Below are 25,531 nucleotides of genomic sequence, written 5' to 3' on the forward strand. Positions count from 1 at the left end.
GTCATCTTACCTTTGAAAGTGTGTTTTGGGATTTGAGATTGGAGATCAGTCCTGGGTGTTCATTGGAAGGACTGATGCTAAAGCTGAAACTCCAATACTTTGGCCATCTTATGAGACGAGTTGACTCACTGGAAAAGAGTCTGATGCTGGGAGGGATTGGGGGTGGGAGGAGACGGGGATGACAGGGAATGACATGGCTGGATGGCATCACCAACTCGATAGACATGAGTTTGAGTGAACTCCAGGAGTTGGTGATGGACAGGGAGGCCTGGTGTGCTGTGATTCATGGGGTCGCAGAGAGTCGGACACGACTGAGTAACTGAACTGAACTGAACTGAACAGATTAATCCTCACAGTCTGTTTTGGCTGTTCTTACACAACTTTCTGTGTTTTCCTCTGCTACGCCTATTATAAATTGACATGCTAGCCCACAATTGGCCTTGGAGAATTTGTTAAAATTTATATGATTTCATCTTACCCATTTGTATGGGGGCCATTTCTCCCCTCATGCTCTTTCAAAAGTGAGTTCGTTTTTGTGTCGTGTCTCTCTGTGCAGGATCTTGTCACTCTTTGGATTTCAGTGAATTTGATTGACTTGTGACCACCGCTCTCTTATGAACTCAAGAAAGGTTATGGTGAGTCCCTGGTGGTCCAGTGGTTAAGACTCAGCACTTTCACTGCCAGGGGCCCAGGTTCGATCCCTGGTTGGGGAAACAAGATCCCGCAAGCTGCGTGGAACAGCCAAAAAAGAAATGAAAACTTAAAAAAAGAGAGAAAAGTTATGATTTTGTAGGTGATCTGGCTTTTTCTTGCGACTTTCTGCATCATGAGGTGAAGTACAACTCCCTATTCAATTTTTAGTTAAATTTAGTTAAATCTTAAGGATCCTTTAATAAAAATAAAACATCAAACTATTCAAAACCCAATTCAGTATACGTGTAATGCCTAAGGACTCAATATCTTGTCTCATATATTACATGGAAAACTTCTTTATAAATGTGGAAGAATATTATGGATTGTTTAATAATGAAAAATGTTCCCCAGCCTCTGTGTGCACTAGCAGCAAATACTGTTTAATTTGTATCTGCAGAACTGCTGATTGGAACACAAAGAGGAAGGGAAATGGACACTGGAAACTACTGGGAAATGTTATTTTATTTCGAAAGATTCTGTTGCATCCCCTCTGACAAGCAGGACTTGACAAGTTCGTTTGTTTTCGCTTACCTGCATGTTTGCACCAGTGAAATCCTTTGCAAAGCCTAAAACCATACCTGTCTCCACTGTTGGCAGGGGTACAACCCACAGACCTGCACAGTGTTCAGAAGCAATCACTTTGTTTTGGCTGCAACAAGTTAGTTGCTACATCCTGGATCTTTGTTGGGTCATGAGGGAATCTTTCATTGCAGTGCAAGGATTCTTTAGTTGTGGTATGTGGGATCTGAGTTCCCCAGCTGGTAATCAGACCCAAGTACCCTGCTTTACAAGGTGGCTTCTCAACCACTGGACCACCGGGGAAGTCCTGTGATCACCTTTTGTGTTAAGGACATAGGTAAGAAATGTAGAGAAAGATTTTCCTGGGACCTAAAAAGTTGTAAATCGTCAGCAGAGAGGAGCTTCTAAAGGTGTGGCCCAGCGCAGAGACGCCCTTGCCCAGGTCTAAGGGCAGTACTGATCTAACTCATCTCTGTTTGGATAATTAAATAAGATAGCCTATTTAAAGGACTTAGGGAACTTCCCAGGCAGTCCAGGGGTTAAGACTCTGCACTTCCAACGCTAAGTCACTTCAGTCGTGTCTGACTCTCTGCAACCCCATGGATTGCAGCCTGCCAGACTCCTCTGTCCAGGCGAGAATACTGGAGTGGGTTGCCATGCCCTCCTCCAGGGGATCTTGGTCAAGGGTTCAACCCCTGGTCAGGGAACTAAGATCCCACATGCTATGTGGCCAAAAAAATCAATCAATTAAATATGTTTTTAAAAGGACTTAGGGCTTTCCTGTCACACAGGAAAGGTACAATGAAGGGAAGCTGTTATAATTATCACTATTTCTCATCACCGATGAGACCCATTAGTTCAACGTATCTTAAAGATCCTGATTTCAGTCCCTGTGGCCTTTTATTTGGATTTCAAGTCCCAAAATAATTCTATTTGATATTTCTTTCAATGTTATATACCCCTTCTTGGTTGCTTAAAGCATTCTTTATAAGTTCAGCAAGTTAAAATATTTATTCAGGTTTCTTATTTTAAATTATAGTACTTGACAGGACCCCAGGTGTACTTTTGAACTTCAAGCACAACTTATTTCTGTTTCCAGTCCTAGGAAATGCTCTTCTATTACAATGCTGTTTATACAGCTAGACTAGCACTTTCTCAGAAATTCTTTTAGCCTTCAGTTGTATTTCTGTGTCCTGTTGCCTAATTTTGCTAGTCATACTATAACTCTTCTCACTCAATCCCTCTGTGTCTTGAATTTGATTTAATTAATCTTTAGCACCGCTGATTAGATATAGTATAGGTTTAATTATATAGTTATATACTTCTACTAAGCACAAAACAATTCAATATTATCTTAATTTTTATGGCACTTACAAATACAGTAAAATATTTTTCATCCTAGTCTGTTTTTCCTCTAGTATTTTCATGAGATCCCAAGTAGATCTAACATTCTGCTTGCAATTTAATACTTCCACAATCAGTTTGGGTAGTGTTCCTTTTGTAAGATAACTTTTTTCCCCTCCAGCTATTCTCTCCCTTCCCTCATTCTTTGAGTGTTTTTCTACTGCTTTTTGATGTTGAGGTTTTTGTTTCAAATGTTTTCACTGGTATTTTAGGAGATCTTGTCAGTTTCAGAAGCTACTACAAAAAAAAGTGTGCATTTTATCAGTAGGGCATCCATTATATCTCAAAAACAAGCTAAAAAAATGTAGATTCACATTTAGGGCATCAACCATGTTAGAAACCTCTAGTCCACGTGATCAACCTTTGAGATTAAAAAAAGTGGTAACAAATGTAGAATCATTACTGTATGGTTCTTCTTAATATTGACATAATTAATTCTATCGATATCTTTATAAAATATTTTACCTAAATGAATATGAACTGGGAAGCACAGTTTATCAGTCAGCGTCATTTTAATGAGACAAGTATTAAGAAAAATGTTTTCAGCTCTTTTCCTTTTAAGAATAGACTTAGTTCCAGAGAACTGGCTCTTTGTGCCACCTACCTTTCCTTACTGAGAAATTTCACCAGTAATTGGTCAAATATCAGCCTGATCTTATTGAACTGTGGAAGGGTGATCACTGTGATAAATCCGTGTATCCTGTTTGTGAACATCCTAGTTCATTATGCTCAGTAGACTGTGACTGCCAGCATTGTTCTGGGTTTGGTTTCTTTTCTTCCAACTTCATGTCATTTAAAAAAAAAAAAAAAGCTTTTATTGTGTTTATCAAAGTAATAGTTGTAATTATTTTTTAAAAATCATATAGACAATAAAGTAATTGAATCAATAATTAATAGTCCTCCAAAACAGAAAGCAAGAGATCCAGGAGGGTTCATTGGTGAATTATACCAAACATTTAAGAAAAAAATTACGCCAATTCTCTAGTCTCTTTCAGAGAATAGAAGCAGAGGAAATAATTGGTAACTTATTCTGTGAAGCCAACATTAACCTAATACCAAAACCAGATAAAGATATTATAAGAAAACTTCCCGGATAGCTCATTAGGTAAAGAATCTGCCTGCAATGCAAGAGACACAGGAGACTCAGTTTTCATCCCTGGGTCAGGAAGATCCCCTGAAGAAGGAAATGGCACCCATTCCAGTATTCTTGCCTGGAGGATCCCATGTACAGAGGAGCCTGGCAGGCTACAGTCCAGTGGGTCGGAGAGTCGAACATGACTGACTGACTAAGCACACACAGATCAATATCTCTTGTGAACACAGATGCAAAAGTCATCAACAAAATATTTACAAGTTGAATCCGAAAATATCCAAAAAGAATTATACACCATGACCAAGTGGGATTTATCACAGATACACAAGACAACCGGGTCAACATTTGAAAATCAATTACTATAATCAAAAGAAAAATCACATGATTATATCGATAGATGCAGAAGAAACATTTGACAAAATCCAACTCTCAGTGATAAAAACTCTCAGTAAACTGGAGTAGAAGGGAACTTTCTCAAGTTGATGAAGACTGTACAAAAAACCTACAGCTAACATCATACTAAATGGTGAGAAATTCAAAGCTTTAAGACAAGAATGTCCCTTCTCAGCACTCCTTTTCAACATAGAACTGAAGTCCTTGCTAATGTGGTAAGGCAAGAAAAGGGTGGTACAGTCACTTTGGAAGACAGTTTGGTGGTTTCTCATAAAAAATAAATATTCTTTTACCATATGATCTAGTAATTATACTTCTTGGTATTTACCCAATGATGTTGAAAAAGTATGTCCACACAAAAACCTCAACATGGACATATTTAGCAGTTTTAGTCATAATTACAAAATTGGAAGCAACCAAGATGTCCTTCAGTAGGTGGATGGATAAACTGTGGTACATTCAGACAATGGAATATTATACAGCACTATAAAGAAATGAGCCCCTAGAGACAAGGAGGAATCTAAATGCATATTACTAAGTGAAAGAATATAATCAATCTGATTTCAGTGTTGACCATCTGGTGATGTCCATATGTAGAGTAGAGTCTTCTCTTGTGTTGTTGGAAGAGGGTGTTTCTATGACCAGTGTGTCCTTTTGGCAAAACTCTATTAGCCTTTTCCCTGCTTCATTCCGTGCTCCAAGGCCAAATTTGCCTGTTACTCCAGGTGTTTCTTGACTTCCTACTTTTGCATTCCAGTCCCCTATAATGAAAAGGACATCTTTTTTGGGTGTTAGTTCTAAAAGGTCTTGTAGGTCTACATAGAACCGTTCAACTTCGGCTTCTTTAGTGTTACTGGTTGGGGCATAGGCTTGGATTACTGTAATATTGAATGGTTTGCCTTGGAAACGAACAGAGATCATTCTGTCATTTTTGAGATTGCATCCAAGTACTGTATTTCGGACTCTTTATTTGACCATGATGGCTACTCCATTTCTTCTAAGGGATTCCTGCCCACAGTAGTAGATATAATGGTCACCTGAGTTAAATTCACCCATTCCAGTCAATTTTAGTTCACTGATTCCTAGAATGTCTATGTTCACTCTTGCCATCTCCTGTTTGACCTCTTCCAATTTGCCTTTATTCATGGACCTAACATTCCAGGTTCCTATGCAATATTGCTCTTTACAGCATTGGACCTTGCTTCTATCACCAGTCACATCCACAACTGGGTATTGTTTTTGCTTTGGCTCCATCTCTTCATTCTTGCTGGAGTTATTTCTCCTGATCTCCAGTAGCATACTGGGCACCTACCGACCTGGGGAATTCCTCATTCAGTATCCTATCATTTTGCCTTTTGATACTGTTCATGGGGTTCTTAGGGCAAGAATACTGAAGTGGTTTGCAATTCCCTTCTCCAGTGGACCACATTCTGTCAGACCTCTCCACCATGACCCGCCCGTCTTGGGTGGCCCCACACGGCATGGCTCAGTTTCATTGAGTTAGACAGGGCTGCGGTCCATGCGATCAGATCGACTAGTTTTCTGTGATTATGATTTCAGTGTGTCTGCCCTCTGATGCCCCCTCGCAATACCTACCGTCTTATTTGGGTTTCTCTTACCTTGGTCAGGGGATATCTCTTCTCAGCTGCTCCAGCAAAGCGCAGCTGCTGCACCTTACCTTGGACGAGGGGTATCTCCTCAAGGCCGCCCCTCCTGACCTTGAACGTGGAATAGCTCCTCTCGGCCCTCCTGCCCCTGCGCAGCCACCGCCTGTTGGACGTGGGGTAGCTCCTCTGGCCGCCGGCCCTGACCTCGGCCGTGCTTCTGCGCATGGTCGGTTGTGCAGCCATCTCACATCTGCACGCTTTGACTGTGTGGATCACAATAAACTGTGGAAAATTCTGAAAGAGATGAGAATACCAGACAACCTGATCTGCCTCTTGAGAAACCTGTATGCAGGTCAGGAAGCAACAGTTAGACCTGGACATGGAACAACAGACTGGTTCCAAATAGGAAAAGGAGTACGTCAAGGTTGTATATTGTCACCCTGCTTATTTAACTTATATGCAGAGTACATCATGAGGAGCGCTGGACTGGAAGAAGCACAAGCTGGAATCAAGATTTCTGGGAGAGATATCAATAACCTCAGGTATGCAGGTGACACCACCCTTATGGCAGAAAGTGAAGAGGAGCTAAAGAGCCTCTTGATGAAAGAGGAGAGTGAAAAGGTTGGCCTGAAGCTCAACATTCAGAAAACAAAGATCATGGCATCTGGTCCCATCACTTCATGGCAAATAGATGGGAAAACAGTGGAAACAGTGTCAGACTTTATTTTTTTGGGCTCCAAAATCACTGCAGATACTGACTGCAGCCATGAAATTAAAAGACGCTTACTCCTTGGAAGGAAAGTTATGACCAACCTAGACAGCATATTAAAAAGCAGAGACATTACTTTACCAACCAAGGTCCGTCAAGTCAAGGCTATGGTTTTTCCTGGGGTCATGTATGGATGTGAGAGTTGGACTGTGAAGAAAGCTGATCACCAAAAAATTGATGCTTTTGACCTGTGGTGCTGAAGAAGACTCTTGAGAGTCCCTTGGACTGCAAGGAGATCCAACCAGTCCATTCTAAAGGAGATCAGTCCTGGGTGTTCATTGGAAGGACTGATGGTAAAGCTGAAACTCCAATACTTTGGCCACATCATGCGACGAGTTGACTCACTCACTGGAAAAGAGTCTGATGCTGGGAGGGATTGGGGGTGGGAGGAGACGGGGATGACAGAGAATGAGATGTCTGGATGGCATCACCAATTCGATCGACATGAGTTTGGGTGAACTCCGGGAGTTGGTGATGGACAGGGAGGCCTGGCGTGCTGTGATTCATGGGGTCACAAAGAGTCAGACACAACTGAGCGACTTAACTGAAGTGAAAGAAACCAATCTAAAAACACAATGTACTGTACAATTCCAACTAATAACATCCTGGAAAAAGAAAAACCATGGAAACAATCAAAAGATCAGTGTTTGCCAAGTTGGGGAAGGGAGATGATGGGCAAAGCACAGAGACTTTTTAAGGCAGTAAAAATATTCTGTATGGCCCCTGGTGGCTCAGATGGTAAAGAACTCTCCTGCAATGCAGGGGCCGCAGGAGAGGCAGGTTCGATCCCTGGGTCAGGAAGATCCCCTGGAGAAGAAAATGGCAACCCACTCCAGTATTCTTGCCTGGGAAATCCCACGGATGGAGCAGCCTGGCAGGCTACAGTCCATGGGGTTGCAGAGTCATATACAACTGGAGACTGAACACACATACATTATTAATATAATGATGGATATATGTTATTATACTTTTATCTAAACCTATAGAATATACAACACTAAGCGTGAACCCTAAGGTAAACTATGGACCTTAGATGATAATGATGTGTAAAAGTAAATTGTGTTGTTATTCAGTCTCTAAGTTGTGTTCAACTCTTTGCAACCCCAAGGACTGTAGACTGACAGGCTCCTCTGTCCACGTGGTTTTCCAGGCAAGAATACTGGAATGGGTTGCCATTTCCTTCTCTGGAATGTAGGTACATTCTTGCTAAAAAAAATATACTATTCTGGTAAGTGATGTTCATAATGGGAGAGGCTGTGCATGTATGGGAGCAGAGGGTATATGAGAAATCTCTACCTTCCTCTCATAAATCAAAACTACTCAAAAAAAATCATATACTAAAATATAATAATTAATGCCCAACCATAGAACTATGATTAAATAAATGGTACCTTAAAAATATAATGCAGCTATCAAATATGAGTGCTTTCAGTTGCGTGGAGGAATGCTGACAAAATAATATCAATCCAGAAGTGCATAATATGAAGTTGCACTTACATATACTCTCAATATTTAAGAATACGTGCATAAGGGACTTCCCTGGTGGTCCAGTGGTTAAGAATCCACCTTCCAAAGCAGGGGATGCAGGTTCAGTCCCTGGTAGAGGAACTAAGATCCCACATGCTGCAGGGCAACTAAGGCTGCAAGCCACAACCACTGGACCCATGGGCCCCAACTAGAGAGACGCCCCTGCTACACCTCAAAGAGCCCACGTCCCACAGCTAAGACTTGAGGCAGTCAAATGAACAAATACTGTAAAAAATGTTTATGAAAAAAGATTGAAAAAATATCCTAAATGATTAACAGTGATTGTCTCTACACAGTTGCATTATGGGTGTGTATGACTTCTCAGAGAAGGCAATGGCACGCCACTCCAGTACTCTTGCCTAGAAAATCCCATGGATGGAGAAGCCTGGTGGGCTGCAGTCTGTGGGGTCGCTAAGGGTCGGACACGACTGAGCGACTTCACTTTCACTTTTCACTTTCACACATTGGAGAAGGAAATGGCAACCCACTCCAGTGTTCTTGCCTGGAGAATCCCAGGGACGGGGGAGCCTGGTGGGCTTCCGTCTGTGGGGTCACAGAGTCGGACACGACTGAAGTGACTTAGCAGTAGCAGTAACATGACTTCTCTCTTACTGCTTAATTCCTGTACTCTCCAAAATGTCTACAATGATATATTTTTCTCCCCAAAAAATCTTTTGGAAAAATATTCCTAAATAATAACACAGTAAGTCAACAATACAGTAATCCATTATTTTAAAGTTAATAATGAATGTGAGGGGATGGATGTACTAACTAGCTTTAACATGGTAAACAGTTTGAAATATATACATGTATACAGATAGATCAGATCATCTCATACATCTTAAACTGACACAATGTTATATGCCAGTTACATCTCAATAAAGCTGGACAAAAATTTTAATAAAAATTATAATAACATTATACATCAATTTACAAAAAGTCAAAATAGTACCTAGAATATCTTTTTCAGAATATAGCAATAAAAGGAATTTACTAAACACACATAATATGTAAATGAACTTTATTTATGAATGTTTAGATGTTTAGAATATTTGAAAATTACCAAATAAGATAAAAAAATACATTAAAAGAATATATACCAAGTGGAGCTTACTCAAGAATTTAAAGATGCTTTAATATCATGAAAACATTAATATAATAATATTAGATGATTTAAATGATTAAAATTATGATTATATCAAAAGATACCAATTCCTACCAAAAGCTTTCAATAAACAAGAAAAAAAGATGCTATTTCCCTTATTTTATACAGAATATTTATTTAAAGCCAACAATTAACTTCATATTTAATGAAGAAATATCCAAAATATGTTATTACAATTTTATTTAACCAAAGATATAACAGAAATACATAAGAAAAGATAAATACAAACCATCTAATACTGATAAGATGAAGACAATTCGTCTAAAGACAAATATTTTGAAAATCAATAGCATTTTAACGATAGAGAGTCCCATACTGAGTAGCAATACTGATGTATTTATCCAGGACAGAATTTATGCAATAAGGTATATTCGAGATCTAGACAAAAACATGAACAAATTATAAAGAAAGAAATCAAGAAGTGTGTCAATAATGTAGACTTTATTCCTTGATGGAAGAAATTAACATCATAAACTTAGGTCACAAAGAGGTAATTTTAGACCTAGACAATTCAAATTGAAGTATCAAAAGGATGTTTACTTTATGTAAGACATTCCTTATTCTCTGTTCAGCTGTTAATGCTGGGATCCATATTTAGTTTTATAAACTTTTCCCTGTTTTTAGTTTTGTTTTGGGTTTTTGGCTCATGAATTTTATTTCTGTTTGTCGATAAGAAATGTAAGCATGGAATGTTAATAAATTTCAGTTTAGTTCTGTAATGTCAAGAATTTAAGAATTAAAAAATGGATTGGTTAAAAAATGAAAAAAAAAAAGACATTCCTTATGGGAAAAAGATTTTTTTAATATTAAAAATATGTGAGGAGAAAGAGAATCAATGAAGAGCAATATGATACTGACTCAATAGATGAAAATGAAGAGTTTAATTCATTATACGGCAAAAAATATTTAACTACCAAGTGTATAATTTGCAAGAATAAATAATGTCTTTGCTCAAAGCCAGGGAATAAAAACATAAAGCATTGCAATGTAATGTAGTAAGTGCTAGAGCTTTGAGAACACGACGAGAACTGTCTGTCTTGGGATCAGGAAAGGCTAACCTGGAATCTTAAAGAACCTAATTTTGCCGGGTTTTGAGACAGGAGGAAGGAAAGAGCGTTACTTAGAAGAAGCATCACTTACAAACAGAATCACAAGATAAAATGGCACATTCCAAAAACTGCAAGTAGGTCAATTCACAAAACATTGACCTGCATTTTAAAAACTCAACTAAAAGTCAATATTTAAAAATCAGCAAACTTCTCATAAAAATTCCTGGATTTGTGGCTTCTTTTAAGAAATTGGACGATATGTCAAATTGGGTCCCGCATTCCCATGTGGAAGCAGGTGGCAGGTGCCCCTTTCAGATGGGACAGTATGCCACAGCACTTCCTCTCTCCTCCCATTCCCCTCACATCCACCTCACCTTGTCCAGTTACCTTCACTTTCTAGTCCCTGTAAGGATTTGAGTTTTATGACTTCTACTCTCCATGATGGGGACCAATGAAGGTATGGCAGAAAAAAGCAATGCCATTAGGTCTGCATTTCAAAAGGTTAACCAGACAGCAAAGGGAGAGAAGGGTGGTAAGGAGATCAACGACATCAGCAAAGGCCTACTGTATGAAAAAAATCACAATGGCGCTACCATCCTTGAAGTGCACATTACCATGGGGCTACCAACTCCTATCACAAAATTCTAACAAGACATGACTTGAAAACCACAGAGCTATCCATCTATAAAATAAACACAAGAAGTGATGAGGGCTTAGATAAAGGCAGTGGGTTGGGGATGCAAAGAAAGGGGTAAAGAAGGGCAAAAAGTTGAGAGATTTTTAAGGTGGAAAATTCTCCAACATGGGGTAACCAATCTGACACAGAATAAGGATAAAGGAAAAGTATAGGACACTTTGCAGGGTTTTAGCTTGAGTCATTTGGTGGGGACACTTCAAAACTAAGAACAAAGGGAGGAACAAGTCTGAAGGAAAGTCAGTCATTCAATTTAGGGTATTTGGAGTTGAGGGAGCCTATAGGTGTGCAGCTTCATCTGATAAGTCCTGATGGATTGCCAAAGAAAACTAACCTGATAACTCTCTAACAGCTGACTCATCAAGTTAAAATAAGAGAGACAGGTACGAGTACATAAAATGTTTATACAGAATGACTACTAATGGAACAAAGATTAAAATGGAATATTATAGAATTGAATAAAATATTGCAACAAAGATTAGAGAGTCAATAACTTCATATATAAAGGCATAATTATAAGATATACAAAAATAAAATTTAAAAAAGATATACAAAAAGAACACAGTAATGTACAAATCTACCAAATATGTAAAGAATATGCTTTTATACGCTACACTGTTTCCATTAAGGATTTAACATGGCTTACAAAAGAAATATAATAGTAAAATAATAAAATGTAAATGATAATAAAATGTGAAGATTTTTCTTAAAAAGTTATCACCAGGAGCAATCATAACAAAGAAAAAAGATATGCAAAACCTAAGAGTTTTTAGAAATTCTGTTGTTGGCAATCAAAGTGAAGGGATTAGCATAAGTTGCATGGCTCTTATTGTCCATCAGAAGAAAATACAGCACTTTCTCACTTTAAAAAGGACATATTTACTCATCTCCCTCAATGGAAAAGAAAAATTTTCATGATTAAAAATTTTCTAAATTAAATAAATTTAGCTGGATGAAAAGCTCACCACTTTGGCCTATTTCTCAAAAGTTATGTTATTGCCAGACCGTTAAGTTTAAAAAAAAAAGAAAGAAAACAACTTTACACACCAATATTTGGGCTATTACTACAACAAATACAGGAAAGAAATTCACAAAGCTGATCTCTGTGGTACCCCTTGATGAAAACAAAGAACTAAATATGGGGTATAACTCGACAGAGACAGCTGGGTAGCCAGGGGCAGAGAGAAAGGAGGAAGCAGGAAGTCAGTACAGAATGGGCGAGGTATTAAGATTTCTGATGGTTCATCTTAATCACAGAAAGAATGGACACAACTTGGAGGAATGTATGAGCTACACTTCCTTCACACTATAGGAATCTGAGCTTTGGTAAAAGTTTAACAAGAAATGGAGAGGAGACAGAGTGAGGTAGAAATCTCTGGTGAGCACCCAAAAGTTAAATTCTCTGCGGAGTTGGCTGAGGGTGGATCCGCAAGGGCTGGATATCATATCATATACAGTCATCATCCTTTTAAAAAACTTTAAGGAGCCTAATTAAAGGCCAACTCACATCAGCACAGAGGAGGGCTCCAGCAATTCAAGGGCATGAACAAACTGTACAAAATAAAGACATATAGAAAGAAGACACACAGAAAAGTATTTACTGGCATACATATATAGATAATATATTTTTTACTCATGCCCCCTGCAGTGGAAATGCAGAGTCCTAACCACTGGACCGCCAGGGAATTCCTGCATATATTTTTAAAGAAATGAAAATCAAGAGTATCGTTCAGCAACTATATAGGTGAAGCAAAAGCAAAGAATAACTTAAAAATTAATATTATGTGGATTTTAAGAAGAGCTATATTCAAAATTTGTTGGGAAGAATCGAAATATCCCAGAATAATGGAACTAGTGAAGCAAAGGATGATATATGAGTGTATCTGTGCATAAAAATAATGATGCTTGATAAATGTGAACACATATGGAGAAATGCTTATGGACTATTAAAAAAAAAAAGCAGCATAAAGTGTGGGTATTCGCTGAACACCACAAGGTGAACTCTGTATAAGGATGTATAGATAGGCACTTGGTTAGGTTCCAGAACAGGTCAGCAGGAGTCTGTCTCTTTAAGAGCTCTGGCCAGCCAGTCTGGGAAGGCTCTCCAGAACTGTAGGATTTGCCCAGGACTGACCTCATCTCCCTCCAGGTTTTACCCTCTCTTAGCCTGTTTACCGTCCAACCTCACCCCCAACCACTCAGCCCCAATTTCATCCTCCCAATCTGACATTTTCTCCTTTCCCATCTCCGTTCATTCTCACAACCTGTGAGGTAGGTATTATTATGGCTATTATTAATAAATGATTAAGTGAATGAACAGTTACAAATCGAATCTCAACAGAAGCTTTTAGACCTTCCGATTGGACAATCTTCTTATCTTGCTGATGTCCCTTAAGGTTTGCCTGCACGTGGATTCTTGGCTGACGCAGCAGGGCCGGAGACCAGAGGTCGGGCCTCTGCAGCCCCAGCTACGTGTCCTCCTCGTTTCTCAAGGCCCTGGGAATGCTCAGCAGGAGAAGCTGAATTATCTAAAAAGAAGAAAGAGACGAGGTTTCCTAAGATACTCCTTTATCACTCAAAATTTCGTTTTATGTTGGGAGCATCAGCCCAAGCTAGTCAGATCTCTGATAAAACTCCCAGCGCTCTGGATTTGACAGTTCATGTCTTTTGGATTAAAAAAATTACATATGTACTTATATACTCGACAGCAAGCAGAAAGTCACAATTGATAGTTAGGAGAGACCCATTAAACAAGAACAGATGAAGACAGGGACAAGCGCTACTCATCAAATAGGTTGGGAGGTCCCTGCCACCATTTAGGGACCCACCAACACAGCCTCTGACACTGATACATATGGAGTCCTCCCTACCTTCAAGCCACCACTCATCAGGTCATTCTCTACTATTCCAACACAAGGAACTTCCATGTTAAAGCTTAGAGGCTCTGATTTTGGATATCTGGTTTTTCCGTCAGCAATTCTTTCAAGCCTACTACCCTCTGATTTTCAGCTATAAGCAAATCTCGTGGAATAAATACCCTCACACTATAATTAAAAGAAGACCAAACCACACTTTGTTGTTGTTTAGTCGCTAAGTTGTGTCTGACTCTTTTTCGACCTCATGAACCAAAGCTTGCCAGGCTCCTCTGTCCATGGGATTTCCCAGGCAAGAATACTGGAATGGGTTGCCATTTCCTTCTCCAGGGGATCTTCCCGACCCAGGGATTGAACCCAAATCTCCTACATTGGTAGGTGGATTCTTTACCGCTGAGCCACCAGGGAAGCTCACACTTTACAGACCTTAAAAAAGGATAGACTATGCAGCAATATGGGATGATATTTATGATGCTGTATAACATGAGAACGAAAGGTACTAAACTGCTGCAGACTCTGACCACCACTGGACTGGTATTTTCTAGTAATAGGACTGAAGGGCCTGTAATTAAATGGTACCAATTATTGTGGATTAGGGTGAGTCATATGTGATTTTTATTTCTACTCTCTATTTTCCAAATTCTTCTGTAATGTGCTTAAAATTTCCTAAAAATTAAAGAAAAAAAATTTTAATTCAATTTAATAAAAGAAAGCCATCTCTACATTATCCTTATGTTTCCAGTATGGATAACTATATACATTTCTAGCCCACCTTCCTCCTCTTTTTTCCTGGCGGTTTAAGGCATGTCCGACTCTTGCGACCCCACTGACTGTAGCCTGCTAGGCTCCTCTGTCCATGGGATTCTCCAGGCAAGAATACTGGAGTGGGTTGCCATTTCCTTCTCCAGGGGATCTTCCCGACCCAGAAATCTAACCCAGGTCTCCTGCATTGCAGCTACGAGGGAAGCCCTCTTTTTTCCTAACAAAGAGGTTAAGGCTGTTCTTCCTACTTCCTGATCCCCAACTTAACAAGAAGCTACACTGTCCAAACACTTGGGGGCAGTGCTGAAAATAAACTCAAACCCGACCCTCCCTCCTTTGGTTAGAAGCACAGTTCAATATCATGGAACACTGACAGATGAAGCCTCCCAAGGACCCAGTAGACATCAACCTGCTGCTGCTGCTAAGTCATTTCAGTCGTGTCCGACTCTGTGTGACCCCATAGACGGAAGCCCACCAGGCTCCCCCGTCCCTGGGATTCTCCAGGCAAGAACACTGGAGTGGGTTGCCATTTCCTTCCCCAATGTGTGAAAGTGAAAAGTGAAAGTGAAGTTGCTCAATCGTGTCCTACCCTTAGCAACCCCACGGACTGCAGCCTACCAGGCTCCTCCATCCGTGGGATTTTCTAGGCAAGAGTACTGGAGTGGCTTGCCATTGCCTTCTCCGAGACGTCAACCTACAAAGTGCTTCTTCCCAGACTCACTTTCAGCTCAGTACTACACTGTGGATAGTGTTTTGTTCATCTCTGATAGCCTCACCTTTATTTTCTAGCATCTTGTGCAGCTTCATGTGCTTGTAGGTGGAAATGATCTGAAAATTAACGACACTTGAGATCTCCAGTTCTTGGTCCTGCAGTAGCTCCAGGGATGTAGCATGAATGAGCTGATGGGACCGCTTACATTTCTGCAGCCTGCACTCTCCCCTGACGAAGGACTTGCACACGTGCAACTTGGTGCATTTATCCTTGAGGTTGCAGTAACCATAGAGGGCTTCACCTTTGTTGTAGAGCAAACAGACCTGGTAGAGAAATGAAGAACACTTAGGATGTTTGTTTTCACTGTATCTCTAAATGGCCCTCTGATCATCGATGGCTGTTAACGTCCCCATGGGTGAAAGGCAGATGGGTCTATAATAGTTCCTCCACTCACACCTCTCCTGTGCGTACTCAGTGGCTCAGCTGTGTCTGACTCTTTGCCACCCCGTGGACTGTAACCCACCAGGCTCCTCCATCCGGTTTTTCAGGCTGGAGCAGGTTGCCATTTCCTACTCCAAGGGATATTCCCGACCCAGGGATTGAACCCACGTCTCTTGCTCGCGCAGGCAGATTCTTTACCACTGAGCCACCTGGGAAGGGCCACATCTCTCCTAGCTGCAACTAACATTCAGCTGCCCCTCTCTGACCTTGACTCTCAGTTGGCCTGCTCTCCTCTCCCAAAGCCTGGAGCCAATGAGTGACTTCTATGCAGGTACAAAAGGCTGGACCCTGCCTCAAAGCTAGAACCTCAAAGTTAGTAATATTTGCTCCCAAGCCTCTGTGTGAATCAAGTCAAGGCCATTCCATCTTGCTTGTAGCTCTCCCCTCCCGCTATTTTACCTTACAGATTTTCCCCAAGGATCCCTCCTTCAATATATCACATGTACCTCAATCCCTATGTCAGCCTCTGCCTCCAGGGAAACCAATCTGGACAGGCAGCATGATCAGATAATCTATTACCCAGACAAGAGCATTTTTAAAGGATCACTATTAATATTTGCATTGGGACCAGACATTGTGTACCTCCTGACAAGATGCATTAGGAAATATGACTTTTTAGCAGGAAAGTCTGACAAGGCTGGAAACCCCTTAGTCCCAGGCAAATGGGGACCATTAGTCACCCTAACAATATACCACATGTACAAAAAATTCTTGCTACATAATTCAAGCCTAAATCCAATCAAAGCTCCAGATCAATCAATCTACAGTAAATTCAGGGGATAGAGGAACATGTTAAATGATACTAGAGAAACACACTAGTTGAACCTAAAATGTGGGCAATTCTACCGGACACAAATGAGATGACCAGAGACTGATACCACAAATGGTATCAAAGAACAAGGGGGTAGTTGCCCAAGGACAGAGAGGTGGAGGATGGGTGAAATAGCTGAAGGGAATTAAGAGGTACAAGCTTCCCATCATAAAGGAAGTCACATAAATATAATATACAGCATAAAAATATGGTCAATATTGTATGGAGTGATGCCATCCAACAACATCATTGATTCACTGGACATGAATGAACTTGGGCAAACTTGGGCTCGCAAAGAGTCAGATACAACTTGGCAACTGAACCACAACAACAAAAATTGTATGGAGACAGATGGTATTAGAGTTACCATGGTGATCATTTCATAATGTATTTAAACATTATGCATGTGAAACTAACATACTACTTACTGTACATCAATTATATCTCCATCAATAATTTTTTTAAATGGCTTCCTACCTGCAATTGTGATGCCAATTTTCTGAAATGGACACACAATTTTAGTGCAATTCCTACTTCCCCCAAAGAATTCCTATAAAACAGTTTTAGAAATTTAAATGATCATAAAAGCTTATCTGAAAAAGGAAACAAGTGAGAATCAATTAAAGGGAAAATGTTTGAAAAAAAGGCATAAGGTAAGGGCATAGAGACTCATACCATCATATCTTAAAATATAACCTACTTTCATTAAACAGTGTAACACTGGTTCCAGAATGTACAGGAGATCAAAGAAAATAGATCCCAGATCTAGCCCCCAAATCAGAATAATCTATTGCTTCAAGATATGTTAAAGTTGAGCAATAGATCCATAAGAGATTAATACTCTCTTGTAGATTTACTGAACATTCTGATTTTGTTAGTTTTTTACATTTTTATTTGAATGCTTTTATTTTTTAAAAAAATGATTCTGGTTTCCTATTTCTTCTTGAATCAATATTGACATGCAATATTTTTCCAGAGATTTGCCCATTTCATGAAAGCTTTCAAATGTATCAGCAAAGTATATTTTCATATTTCCAATGTGTGTGTTTTCCAACACCATCAAGTGATTCTCAGCGGAAACTGACCAGGCATCCCACAAATTTAACTCAATTCTGACATGATCTCCAGGAGCCAACTTGGAGTGGTGTCAGATCGCCCAGGTTAAGGGCTAGTGCTTGGTCCCACAAGCCTAGGACTTCCCTGTAGCTCAGTTGGTAAAAAAAAAAAAAAATCTGCCTGCAGTGCAGGAGACCTGGGTTTGATCCTGCCTGGATCGGGAAGATCCTCTGGAGAGCGACTAGCAAGCCACTCCAGTATTGTTGCCTGGAAAATCCCGTGGACAGAGGAGCCTAGCAGGCTACAGTCCATTGGATCACAAGGACACGACTTAGCGACTAAACCACCACTCACAAGCCTGCCCTCATTTCAGATACAAATCATAAATCCAGGTTGACACCTGTGCTTCTGATCTTCCAGCTACAGATTAGAAGTTCCCACAACCCCTTCCCTGTGTTCAATTAATTTGCTAGAAAGGCTCACACAACTCAAAGACACATTTTACTTGCTAAATTTCCAGTTTATTATCCCTGTGGACTGCAGCCTGCCAGGCTCTTCTGTCCATGGGATTTCCCAGGCAAAAATACTGGAGTGAATTGCCATTCCCTTCTCCAGGGGATCTTCCTGATCCCAAGGAACTGGCATCTCCTAAACCTCCTGCACTGGCAGGCCAGTTCTTTACCACTAGCACCACCAGGGAAGCATAAAAGGATATAACTCAGGAACAGCCAGATGGAAGAGACACAAAGGGCATGGGGGAAGGATACAGAGTTTCCATACTCTCTATGGCCACCACTCTCCCAGGACCTCCACGTGTTCACCAGGTTGAAAGCTCTCTAAAGCCCATCCTTTTGGGGTTTTATGGAGGCTTCCTTGATTAAATCACTGGCCACTGGTAACTGAACTCAAACTTGAGGCCTACTACCCTCCCAGGACTGGGGGTGGGACTGAAAGTTCCAATCTTCTAATCACGTAATTGGTTCTTAGGGAAACCAGTCCCCATGTCACTTAGGGACTTTTCAAAAGTCATCACATGAACATAACAAAAGTAATGTTTTATTGCTCTCAACATTCAGGAAATTTCAAGAGTTTTAGGAACTCTGTGCCAGAGACAGAGATGAAGAGCAAATATATATTTCTTATTATAAATCATAATATCACAATATTTGGGCTTTCCAGGTGACACTAGTGTAAAGAACCTGCCTGCCAATGCAAGAGAAGTAAGAGACGCAGGCTCCATCCCTGGGTCGGAAAGATCCCCTGGAAGAGGGCATGGCAACACACTCTAGTACTCTTGCCTGGAGAATCCCATAGACAGAGGAGCCTAGTGGTCCACAGTCCATAGGGTTGTACAGAGTCAGACACGACTGAAGCAACTTAGCATGTCCATATACACTGCAATATGTGGCCCCGCTGTTTTTTTTTGGGGGGGGCCACATGGCATGCAGGATCTTAGTCCCCCATTCAGGGATGGAACTTGTGCCCCTTGCAGTGGAAGTGCAGGGTCCTAACCACTGAACCACTGGGGAAGTCCCACCCCTTATTGATGTTTTACATATACTGGGCCTGCACTATGTACGGGTAAAAAGGGATCATCAGGTATTTTCACACATGAGATATGAGGTACCATTTCTGCCTCACCCACCTGCTTGTCCACAGTTCCTGCTGTCTAAGTGGCCGTGTTTTGTGCCATCTGACTGTGCTGTATGCTAAGTCGCCTCAGTTATGTCCAACTCTTTGCGACCCCATGGACTGTAGCCCACCAGGCTCCCCTGTCCATGAGATTCTCCAGGCAAGGATATTGGAGTGGGTTGCCATGCCCTCCTCCAGGGGATCTTCCCGACTCAGGGATCAAACCAGTGTCTCATTATGTCTCCTGCATTGGCAGGTGGGTTCTTTACCACTAGCGCCACCTGGAAAGCCTCCATGACACACACCACCAGCTTCAGATGATCAATCTGAAGGCCGGCTCCTATCATAAGTGCAGCCAACCCATCAGCTGCTCACAGAACACTGACATAGACTAATAGGACAAAATAAGGCTGGACCCAGGACACTCGGGGAGAAGCCATAAAGAAAAAAATTCAGTAAGTTTAACAAAATAAAAATGCTAAGCTTCTATCATAAACACTAAAGGTAAACAGAAGTGGCACTGTCCCTTCTCTCGGAGACAGGACAGACTGGATGCTGTCCCGTAGGTGCCACATCCTCCTCTTCCTTCCTGCCAAGCACCCGCTCCAGCCGCTGCTGGGACTGCATCAGGCAACATGGCTGGAATGAACCTGGCTCATGACATAACAAACCTGGCTTCAGAATCTGAAATCAGAAAGCACATGGACACCAAGTAGCAGCCTGTTGGCTCCTAAGGCTGACTCCAGACTTCTGAGTATAGACTGCTGCCTAGAGGGCAGCCTCTACCAACTACCAATTTTTGAGCTCTAACAATTTTTGAGCTACCAAAGATTCTAGCTCAACCCCCCCGCCTTCTGAATTTCTTCCCTGTAGACCCTGAAATTCCTCTGAGTTAAAGTGGGACCACAATCATGAGCTACTGTTTTCCTAACATCCTCCCTTCTTCCCATCCCCTTTCTGGCAAGGTGTGTGTGTGGTAAGTCGTTTCAGTCATGTCTGACTCTTTGCAACCCTACGGACTGTAGCCCATCAGGCCCTTCTGTCCATGGGATTCTCCAGGCAAGGGTACTGGAGTGGGTTGCCATGCCCTCCTCCAGGGGATCTTCCTGACCCAGGGATGGACCCTGTGTCTCATTATGTCTCCTGAAGTGGCAAGCAGGTTCTTTACCACTAGTACCACCAACATAGAAAGTATCTATGACAGAATCATTGTGCTAGATTAGAAAACTCTACTTTTAATTAGAGACCTCTTCTGGTATCTTCTTTGGTGATTCCAACCCTTTTGTTTGAAAAATTCTTTGTGTGTAGCTAAACAGATAGAAGTGTGCTACTTTTGCCATTATAGCAGTTATAATGAGTACTTTTTAAGCATGTGAAACTGCATTATGGAGTTGCGAAACAATTAAAATTAATATCTAAAGCCCCCCAAAATAAATGGGGGCAAATACTTGTAACAAATGTGACCCAAAAAGGGATTTGTAGTTAAAGATATCTTATGAATTAACAGAAAAAGACAAATGCCTGGATAGAAAAACCAGCAAAAGTGTAAACAGGTAATTTACAAAACCGAGGCTTCATTATCAGACAAAACTAAACTCAAATCTGCCATTTACTATGTGACCTTGGGCAAGTTATTTAATCAAACCTCAGTTGCCTCACCTGTAAAATGGGGACAGGCATCCTTCACTCACAGTTACTAATATCTTAAGATAATTGAACCATCAATACTTAGCATTCAGTAAGAACAAAAAAAAAAAATCCATAAACCATTATTATTATTTCTATCCCACACAGGATCATCACTCCTTGTATGTCAAAGTGTATCAAAGCCCAATAAAATCAGAAAGTCCAGGAAGGTCACCACTGTACCACACCTGCCCCCTTCCCCTCAGGCTGCCCTGGGCAAGCAAACATTTGATGTTCTTCCCCGACTTTTTTCACGGATTCAGGCAATATGAGGGCGACTGCTTGGTGACTCACCTCTGGGAGAAGGCAGGGGTCATTCTGTAAAAGCAGGACCCGAAGCTGGGCCTCGTTGAGACCAAACAGTCCCTGTTTTTTCAGAACCTGGATGTTGACAGGCGTGTGGATATCATGAGAAAGGGTACAGGTAGACCTAGAACCACAAAGGTCTGGATCAGAGGCCCAGATGAAGATGGAGCCAGATCGTCAAACCCCTATCCTAGGGTGGCTTTCAACTACAGTCTAGCGTGTATCCTGTGTGTTAGTCGCTCAGTCGTGTCCGACTCTTTGCGACGCTATGGACTGTAGCCCGTTGCCATTGCCTTCTCCAGGGGATCTTCCTGACCCAAGGATCGAATCCCCATCTCCCGCATTGCAGGCAGATTCTTTAGGTCCAAGCCACCAGGGAAACCCTGGACCCCCTTATGGTCTAGTAAGCTCTGATAAGAAAGCTGGGATAAAGTAACTCCCCTCCCAAAGCCATTTCACGCTGAACAAAGACATTTTACGGCCAAGGGGACCCTCTCCCCCAGTCACCTGCTTTGATGGAGGGTCCCAGCCGGTGGGGTCTGCAGACGTCCGCACTGGGCTTCTCCACCCTAAACGGCTGCCCAGCCCACCATCCCCCAACCTTAAAAAGAATGCATGCCTCCTCCCCCACCCACTTCGGGGCGCTCGAGTCGACCAAGGAAGACTGGAGCCAGGAGGCAGAGTCAAACGACCTCACACAAATCACCCCACCCTCCGTTTCCCGGCGGGGGTCGACCTAGATCGCGCGCTCTAAACCCACTGAGCACAGACTCTCTTCTGCTAAAATTGTGTTTAAGTGGGAAGAGCCGATCTCTTCAACAAAGGGTCCGTGAATTCCACGGGGTCCGTAAATGGCTGCAGAAGGGCCCCTGGAGGAAAGGAACTCAAAAGTCCTGATTTATCCCGGCCCTGTTGTGGAGGGTGGGGGGAGGGAAGGGAGAAGAAGCTGCAAATTTGGGGCGGGGGGAGGCGGAGAGAGGTGGTTGAGAAACCCAAACTGAGACGGTCTTCCGTCCCGTTCTGCAGCTGGGAGCGCGGGGGAGGCCTCCGCCCGAAGGACGCGGAGGGGCCCCTTCCCGGGGCTTCCCTTCTGCCCTTCAGGAGGGGTCGTCCGGCCCGGATCGACGATCTCCTTTCCTTCTGGGCCCCGCTCCCGGCTGGACGGGTCAGGCCCGCGGCCCCCGCGCCGAGACCTTCGCGTCCCGCCCGCCGCGCCGCGCCGCGCCGCCCCGCCCGGCCCGCAGCCTCACCAGCAGTCGCGGTTCGGGCACTTGCCCTGCATGTGGCGGCGGCAGAGGTGCAGCTGGTCGCAGGCCTGGCACTCGCCGCGCTGGTAGCGGGCGCAGAGGCGCGCGGAGGACACGGCCACCACCCGCCAGGCCGCCGGGCCGCCGCCGCCGCCGCCCGCGCCGGCCGCCACCTCGGCCTCGGCGTCCCACGGGCCCTCCCGCACCTCCACCTCCTGCAGCAGAAAGCGGTCGGGCCCGGCCTGGCGCAGCACGTCCCGCAGCCGGGCCTCGGAGAGCTCCACGTGGCCGCGCAGGTCCTGCAGGAACATGCGGCCGCCGTGCGCGCACAGCACTTTGGTGAGGAAGGAGCACACGGTGGGCTCCGCCATGGTCGCGGCCTGGCTCCCTGTGCGGAAATCCGAGGCGGGCAGACTCCTCCCAGTCACGTCCACGACTTCAAACCCGGTTCCCGGGAAGGGCCTGGGAAAGGGCGGGCGAGGGGCGGCCGTGCGAGAGAACAGCCCCCGGGGCCGGGTCCATCAGGGGCGCAGATCAGGCGAGGACAGTCCTGATCCAGTGCCTGCTCTGCGTCAGGCACCCTTCAGGGTTAAGTCCTCACCTCGAGGGATTTGTATAGTTGGAGGGAATTGGGAGATACTAGTAAAGGCTGCAAAGAAGATGGAGCAGGTAATGTGGTAGAAGGTGAATAGCTGGGCGGCCTTAGGAAGGCGATCTCAGGACTTAGCCACGAGCCACAGAGGGCTTTTGGGTACTTGAAATGTGACCAGTTTGAAGTGGGATGTGTGAAATATACACACACTGGATTTGGAAGCTTTAGAATGCAGAAACTGTAAAATTTTATCTTAACGATGTTAAATTGATAATATTTAAATAAAATGTTATAATTTCATCTGTTTCTTTCACTTCTAAGGCAGCTATGAGAAAATGTAAAATTACACTTGAGGCTCACTTTATGTTTCTGTTAGACAGCACTGGTTTAGACCTGTAGGTTTGTTAAATGTTGGTGGCTTAGTCCTGCTGTCTCTTTGTAACCCCATGGACTGTAGCCTGTCAGAAATACAGTCTGTTCATGGAATTCTCCAGGCAAGAATGCTGGAGTGGGTTGCCATTCCCTTCTCCAGGGGATCTTCCCCACCCAGGGATTGAACTCAGGTCTCCTGCATTACAGGCAGATTCTATACCATCCGAGCCACCAGGGGAGGTTTGTTAAAGAGTTTTTTGCCCAAGGCCATGCTGATTTAATGAGCATTTTTTGAGCCAACTCAATGCAGCCATGGAGTACTGAGATGGCTCAAAAAATGCTCATTTAATGAGCATGATTGAGGAACTCACCTGGTCGAGTTGCTGTCTTGCAAGGTGGTTGTGAAGATTAAATAAGGTAATGGCATGTGAAGAAGCTAAAGAGAAAGTCCATTGGTCAGATGCTCGAAGATCTTTTCTGCCATGTTAAGAAAGTTGAACTTCCAGAAGACTTTGGCAAGCAACTGAAGGAATCTCAGCTGGGGAGTGATCCCTCTGGCTAGAATGCTCCCCGGCATCCCCGTCTAGAAGTCTTCTTTTTGTCATTCAACACTAAGCTTAAATATCTTCTCTTCGGTAAGGCCTTTCCTAACCTCCCACTCTAAAGTAGCACCCTGGTCTCTGGATGGAACTTACTGCTCATGTTTTTCTTCTTATTTATTTGTAGAAGTCAAGCTTGTGAAAGCAGGAATTTTGTGTGTCTTGTTCCTTGCTGTATCCCCAGCACTTAAAAACAGTGCCTGGCTAGGGGCTTCCCTGGTGGCTCAGTGGTAAAGAATCCACCTGCCAATGCTGGGGACACGGGTTCTCTCCCTGGTCCAGGAAGATCCCATGTGCCAAGGAGCAACTAAGCCATGCGCCACACCTACTGAGCCCACATGTGACAACTACTGAAGCCCATGCCCCTAGAGCTTGTACTCTGAAACAAGAGAAACCACTGCAATGAGAAACCTGCACACTGAAGGCCTTCACACAGTGGTGAAGACCCAGCACAGCCAAAAATAAATAAATAAATCTTAAAAAAAAAGAGAGAGAACAGTGCTTGGCTATATTGTAGGATAAGTGTTTTCTATGATTATTTAATATTATAAGATTATTATATATAATATTGCGTATAAATGTTATTTGATACTTATTTTTGGCTGCACTGGGTCTTCATTGCCGCTTGAAGGCCTTTTCCAGTTGTAGCTAGCAGGGGCTCCTCTTCGTTGCAGTCCACAAGCTTCTCACTGCAGTGGCTTCTCTTGTCGCAGGGCACAGGCTTCAATAATTGCAGCACACAGGCTCAGTAGTTGTGGCACATGGGCTTAGTTGCTTCCTGGCATGTGGAACCTTCCCGAATCAGGGATCCAACCATTGTCCCCTGCACTGGCAGGCAGATTCTTAACCTCTATACCACAAGGGAAGTCCCAGGATAGGTATTTTTTATTATTTTTTTTTAAATTAGTAGTAGAGTTTTTCAAGCAGGAAATTAGGAGATAGTGAAATAAGCACCCAATATATCGATTTCCTCGAGTTATAAAATCTTAACACTTTGTCCTATTTTATGTGCCTGACTGTTTTGGCTGAGAATTTATAAGTTTCAATTTGTAGATATTTCTAGATACTTCAATCCTAAGTACTTCATTAGGCATGACTTTTAAAAATGGTAGATTTCCCTACATAGTCCTACCATTATTTTCATAATTAACAAAAGTATCTGTCATTTTCCTGAACACTTCTAATGTGGGATAGATGTTTTGGAAAGATCTCTGGCCATAATAAAGAATGGATTTCTAGAAAACCAAGACAGAATTAAGAAAAAAAACAGAAGAGAAACAGCTGAGGGATTATCATCTTAATATTATTATATTATTATTTTTATTGCATTGAGTTTGCAGTGGATGGTCCATGGGAAGATGCTCAGTGGGCAGTTAAATTTACAGGTCAAGAGCTTAAGAAAGACTGAAGAGAATATTGATTTGAGTGTCATTAGAGTATAAGGAAATTGGAGCTTTGACAGTTGATAA

General features: G+C 42.5%; 1 protein-coding gene across 1 annotated transcript; it reads right to left on the reverse strand.

Annotated features, from left to right (window-relative positions):
• Window positions 1–9,265: 9,265 nt before the first annotated feature.
• On the reverse strand, window positions 9,266–22,915 carry ZC3HAV1L (ZC3HAV1 like). Its single transcript, XM_055421339.2, has 4 exons — window positions 22,503–22,915; window positions 21,241–21,376; window positions 15,325–15,583; window positions 9,266–13,441 (listed from the first exon to the last, which is right to left on the reverse strand). Exons 1-4 carry the CDS (start codon window positions 22,868–22,870, stop codon window positions 13,305–13,307), a joined length of 900 nt encoding a protein of 299 aa, XP_055277314.2. The 5' UTR covers window positions 22,871–22,915; the 3' UTR covers window positions 9,266–13,304.
• Between the last annotated feature and the right edge of the window lie 2,616 nt (window positions 22,916–25,531).

Source organism: Moschus berezovskii, chromosome 3 (assembly GCF_049115385.1).
Source record: "Moschus berezovskii isolate FMDL1 chromosome 3, NW_MosBer_1.0, whole genome shotgun sequence".
Lineage (NCBI taxonomy): Eukaryota > Metazoa > Chordata > Mammalia > Artiodactyla > Moschidae > Moschus > Moschus berezovskii.

Coding starts and splice junctions, on each gene's coding strand:
- ZC3HAV1L (XM_055421339.2), bottom strand. CDS start 22,870: ATGGCGGAGCCCACCGTGTGCTCCTTCCTCACCAAAGTGCTGTGCGCG. Junction 21,377..22,502: donor TGCCCGAACCGCGACTGCTG/GTGAGGCTGCGG, acceptor TTGTGGTTCTAG/GTCTACCTGTACCCTTTCTC. Junction 13,442..15,324: donor CAAGATGCTAGAAAATAAAG/GTGAGGCTATCA, acceptor TCTTCTTTTTAG/ATAATTCAGCTTCTCCTGCT.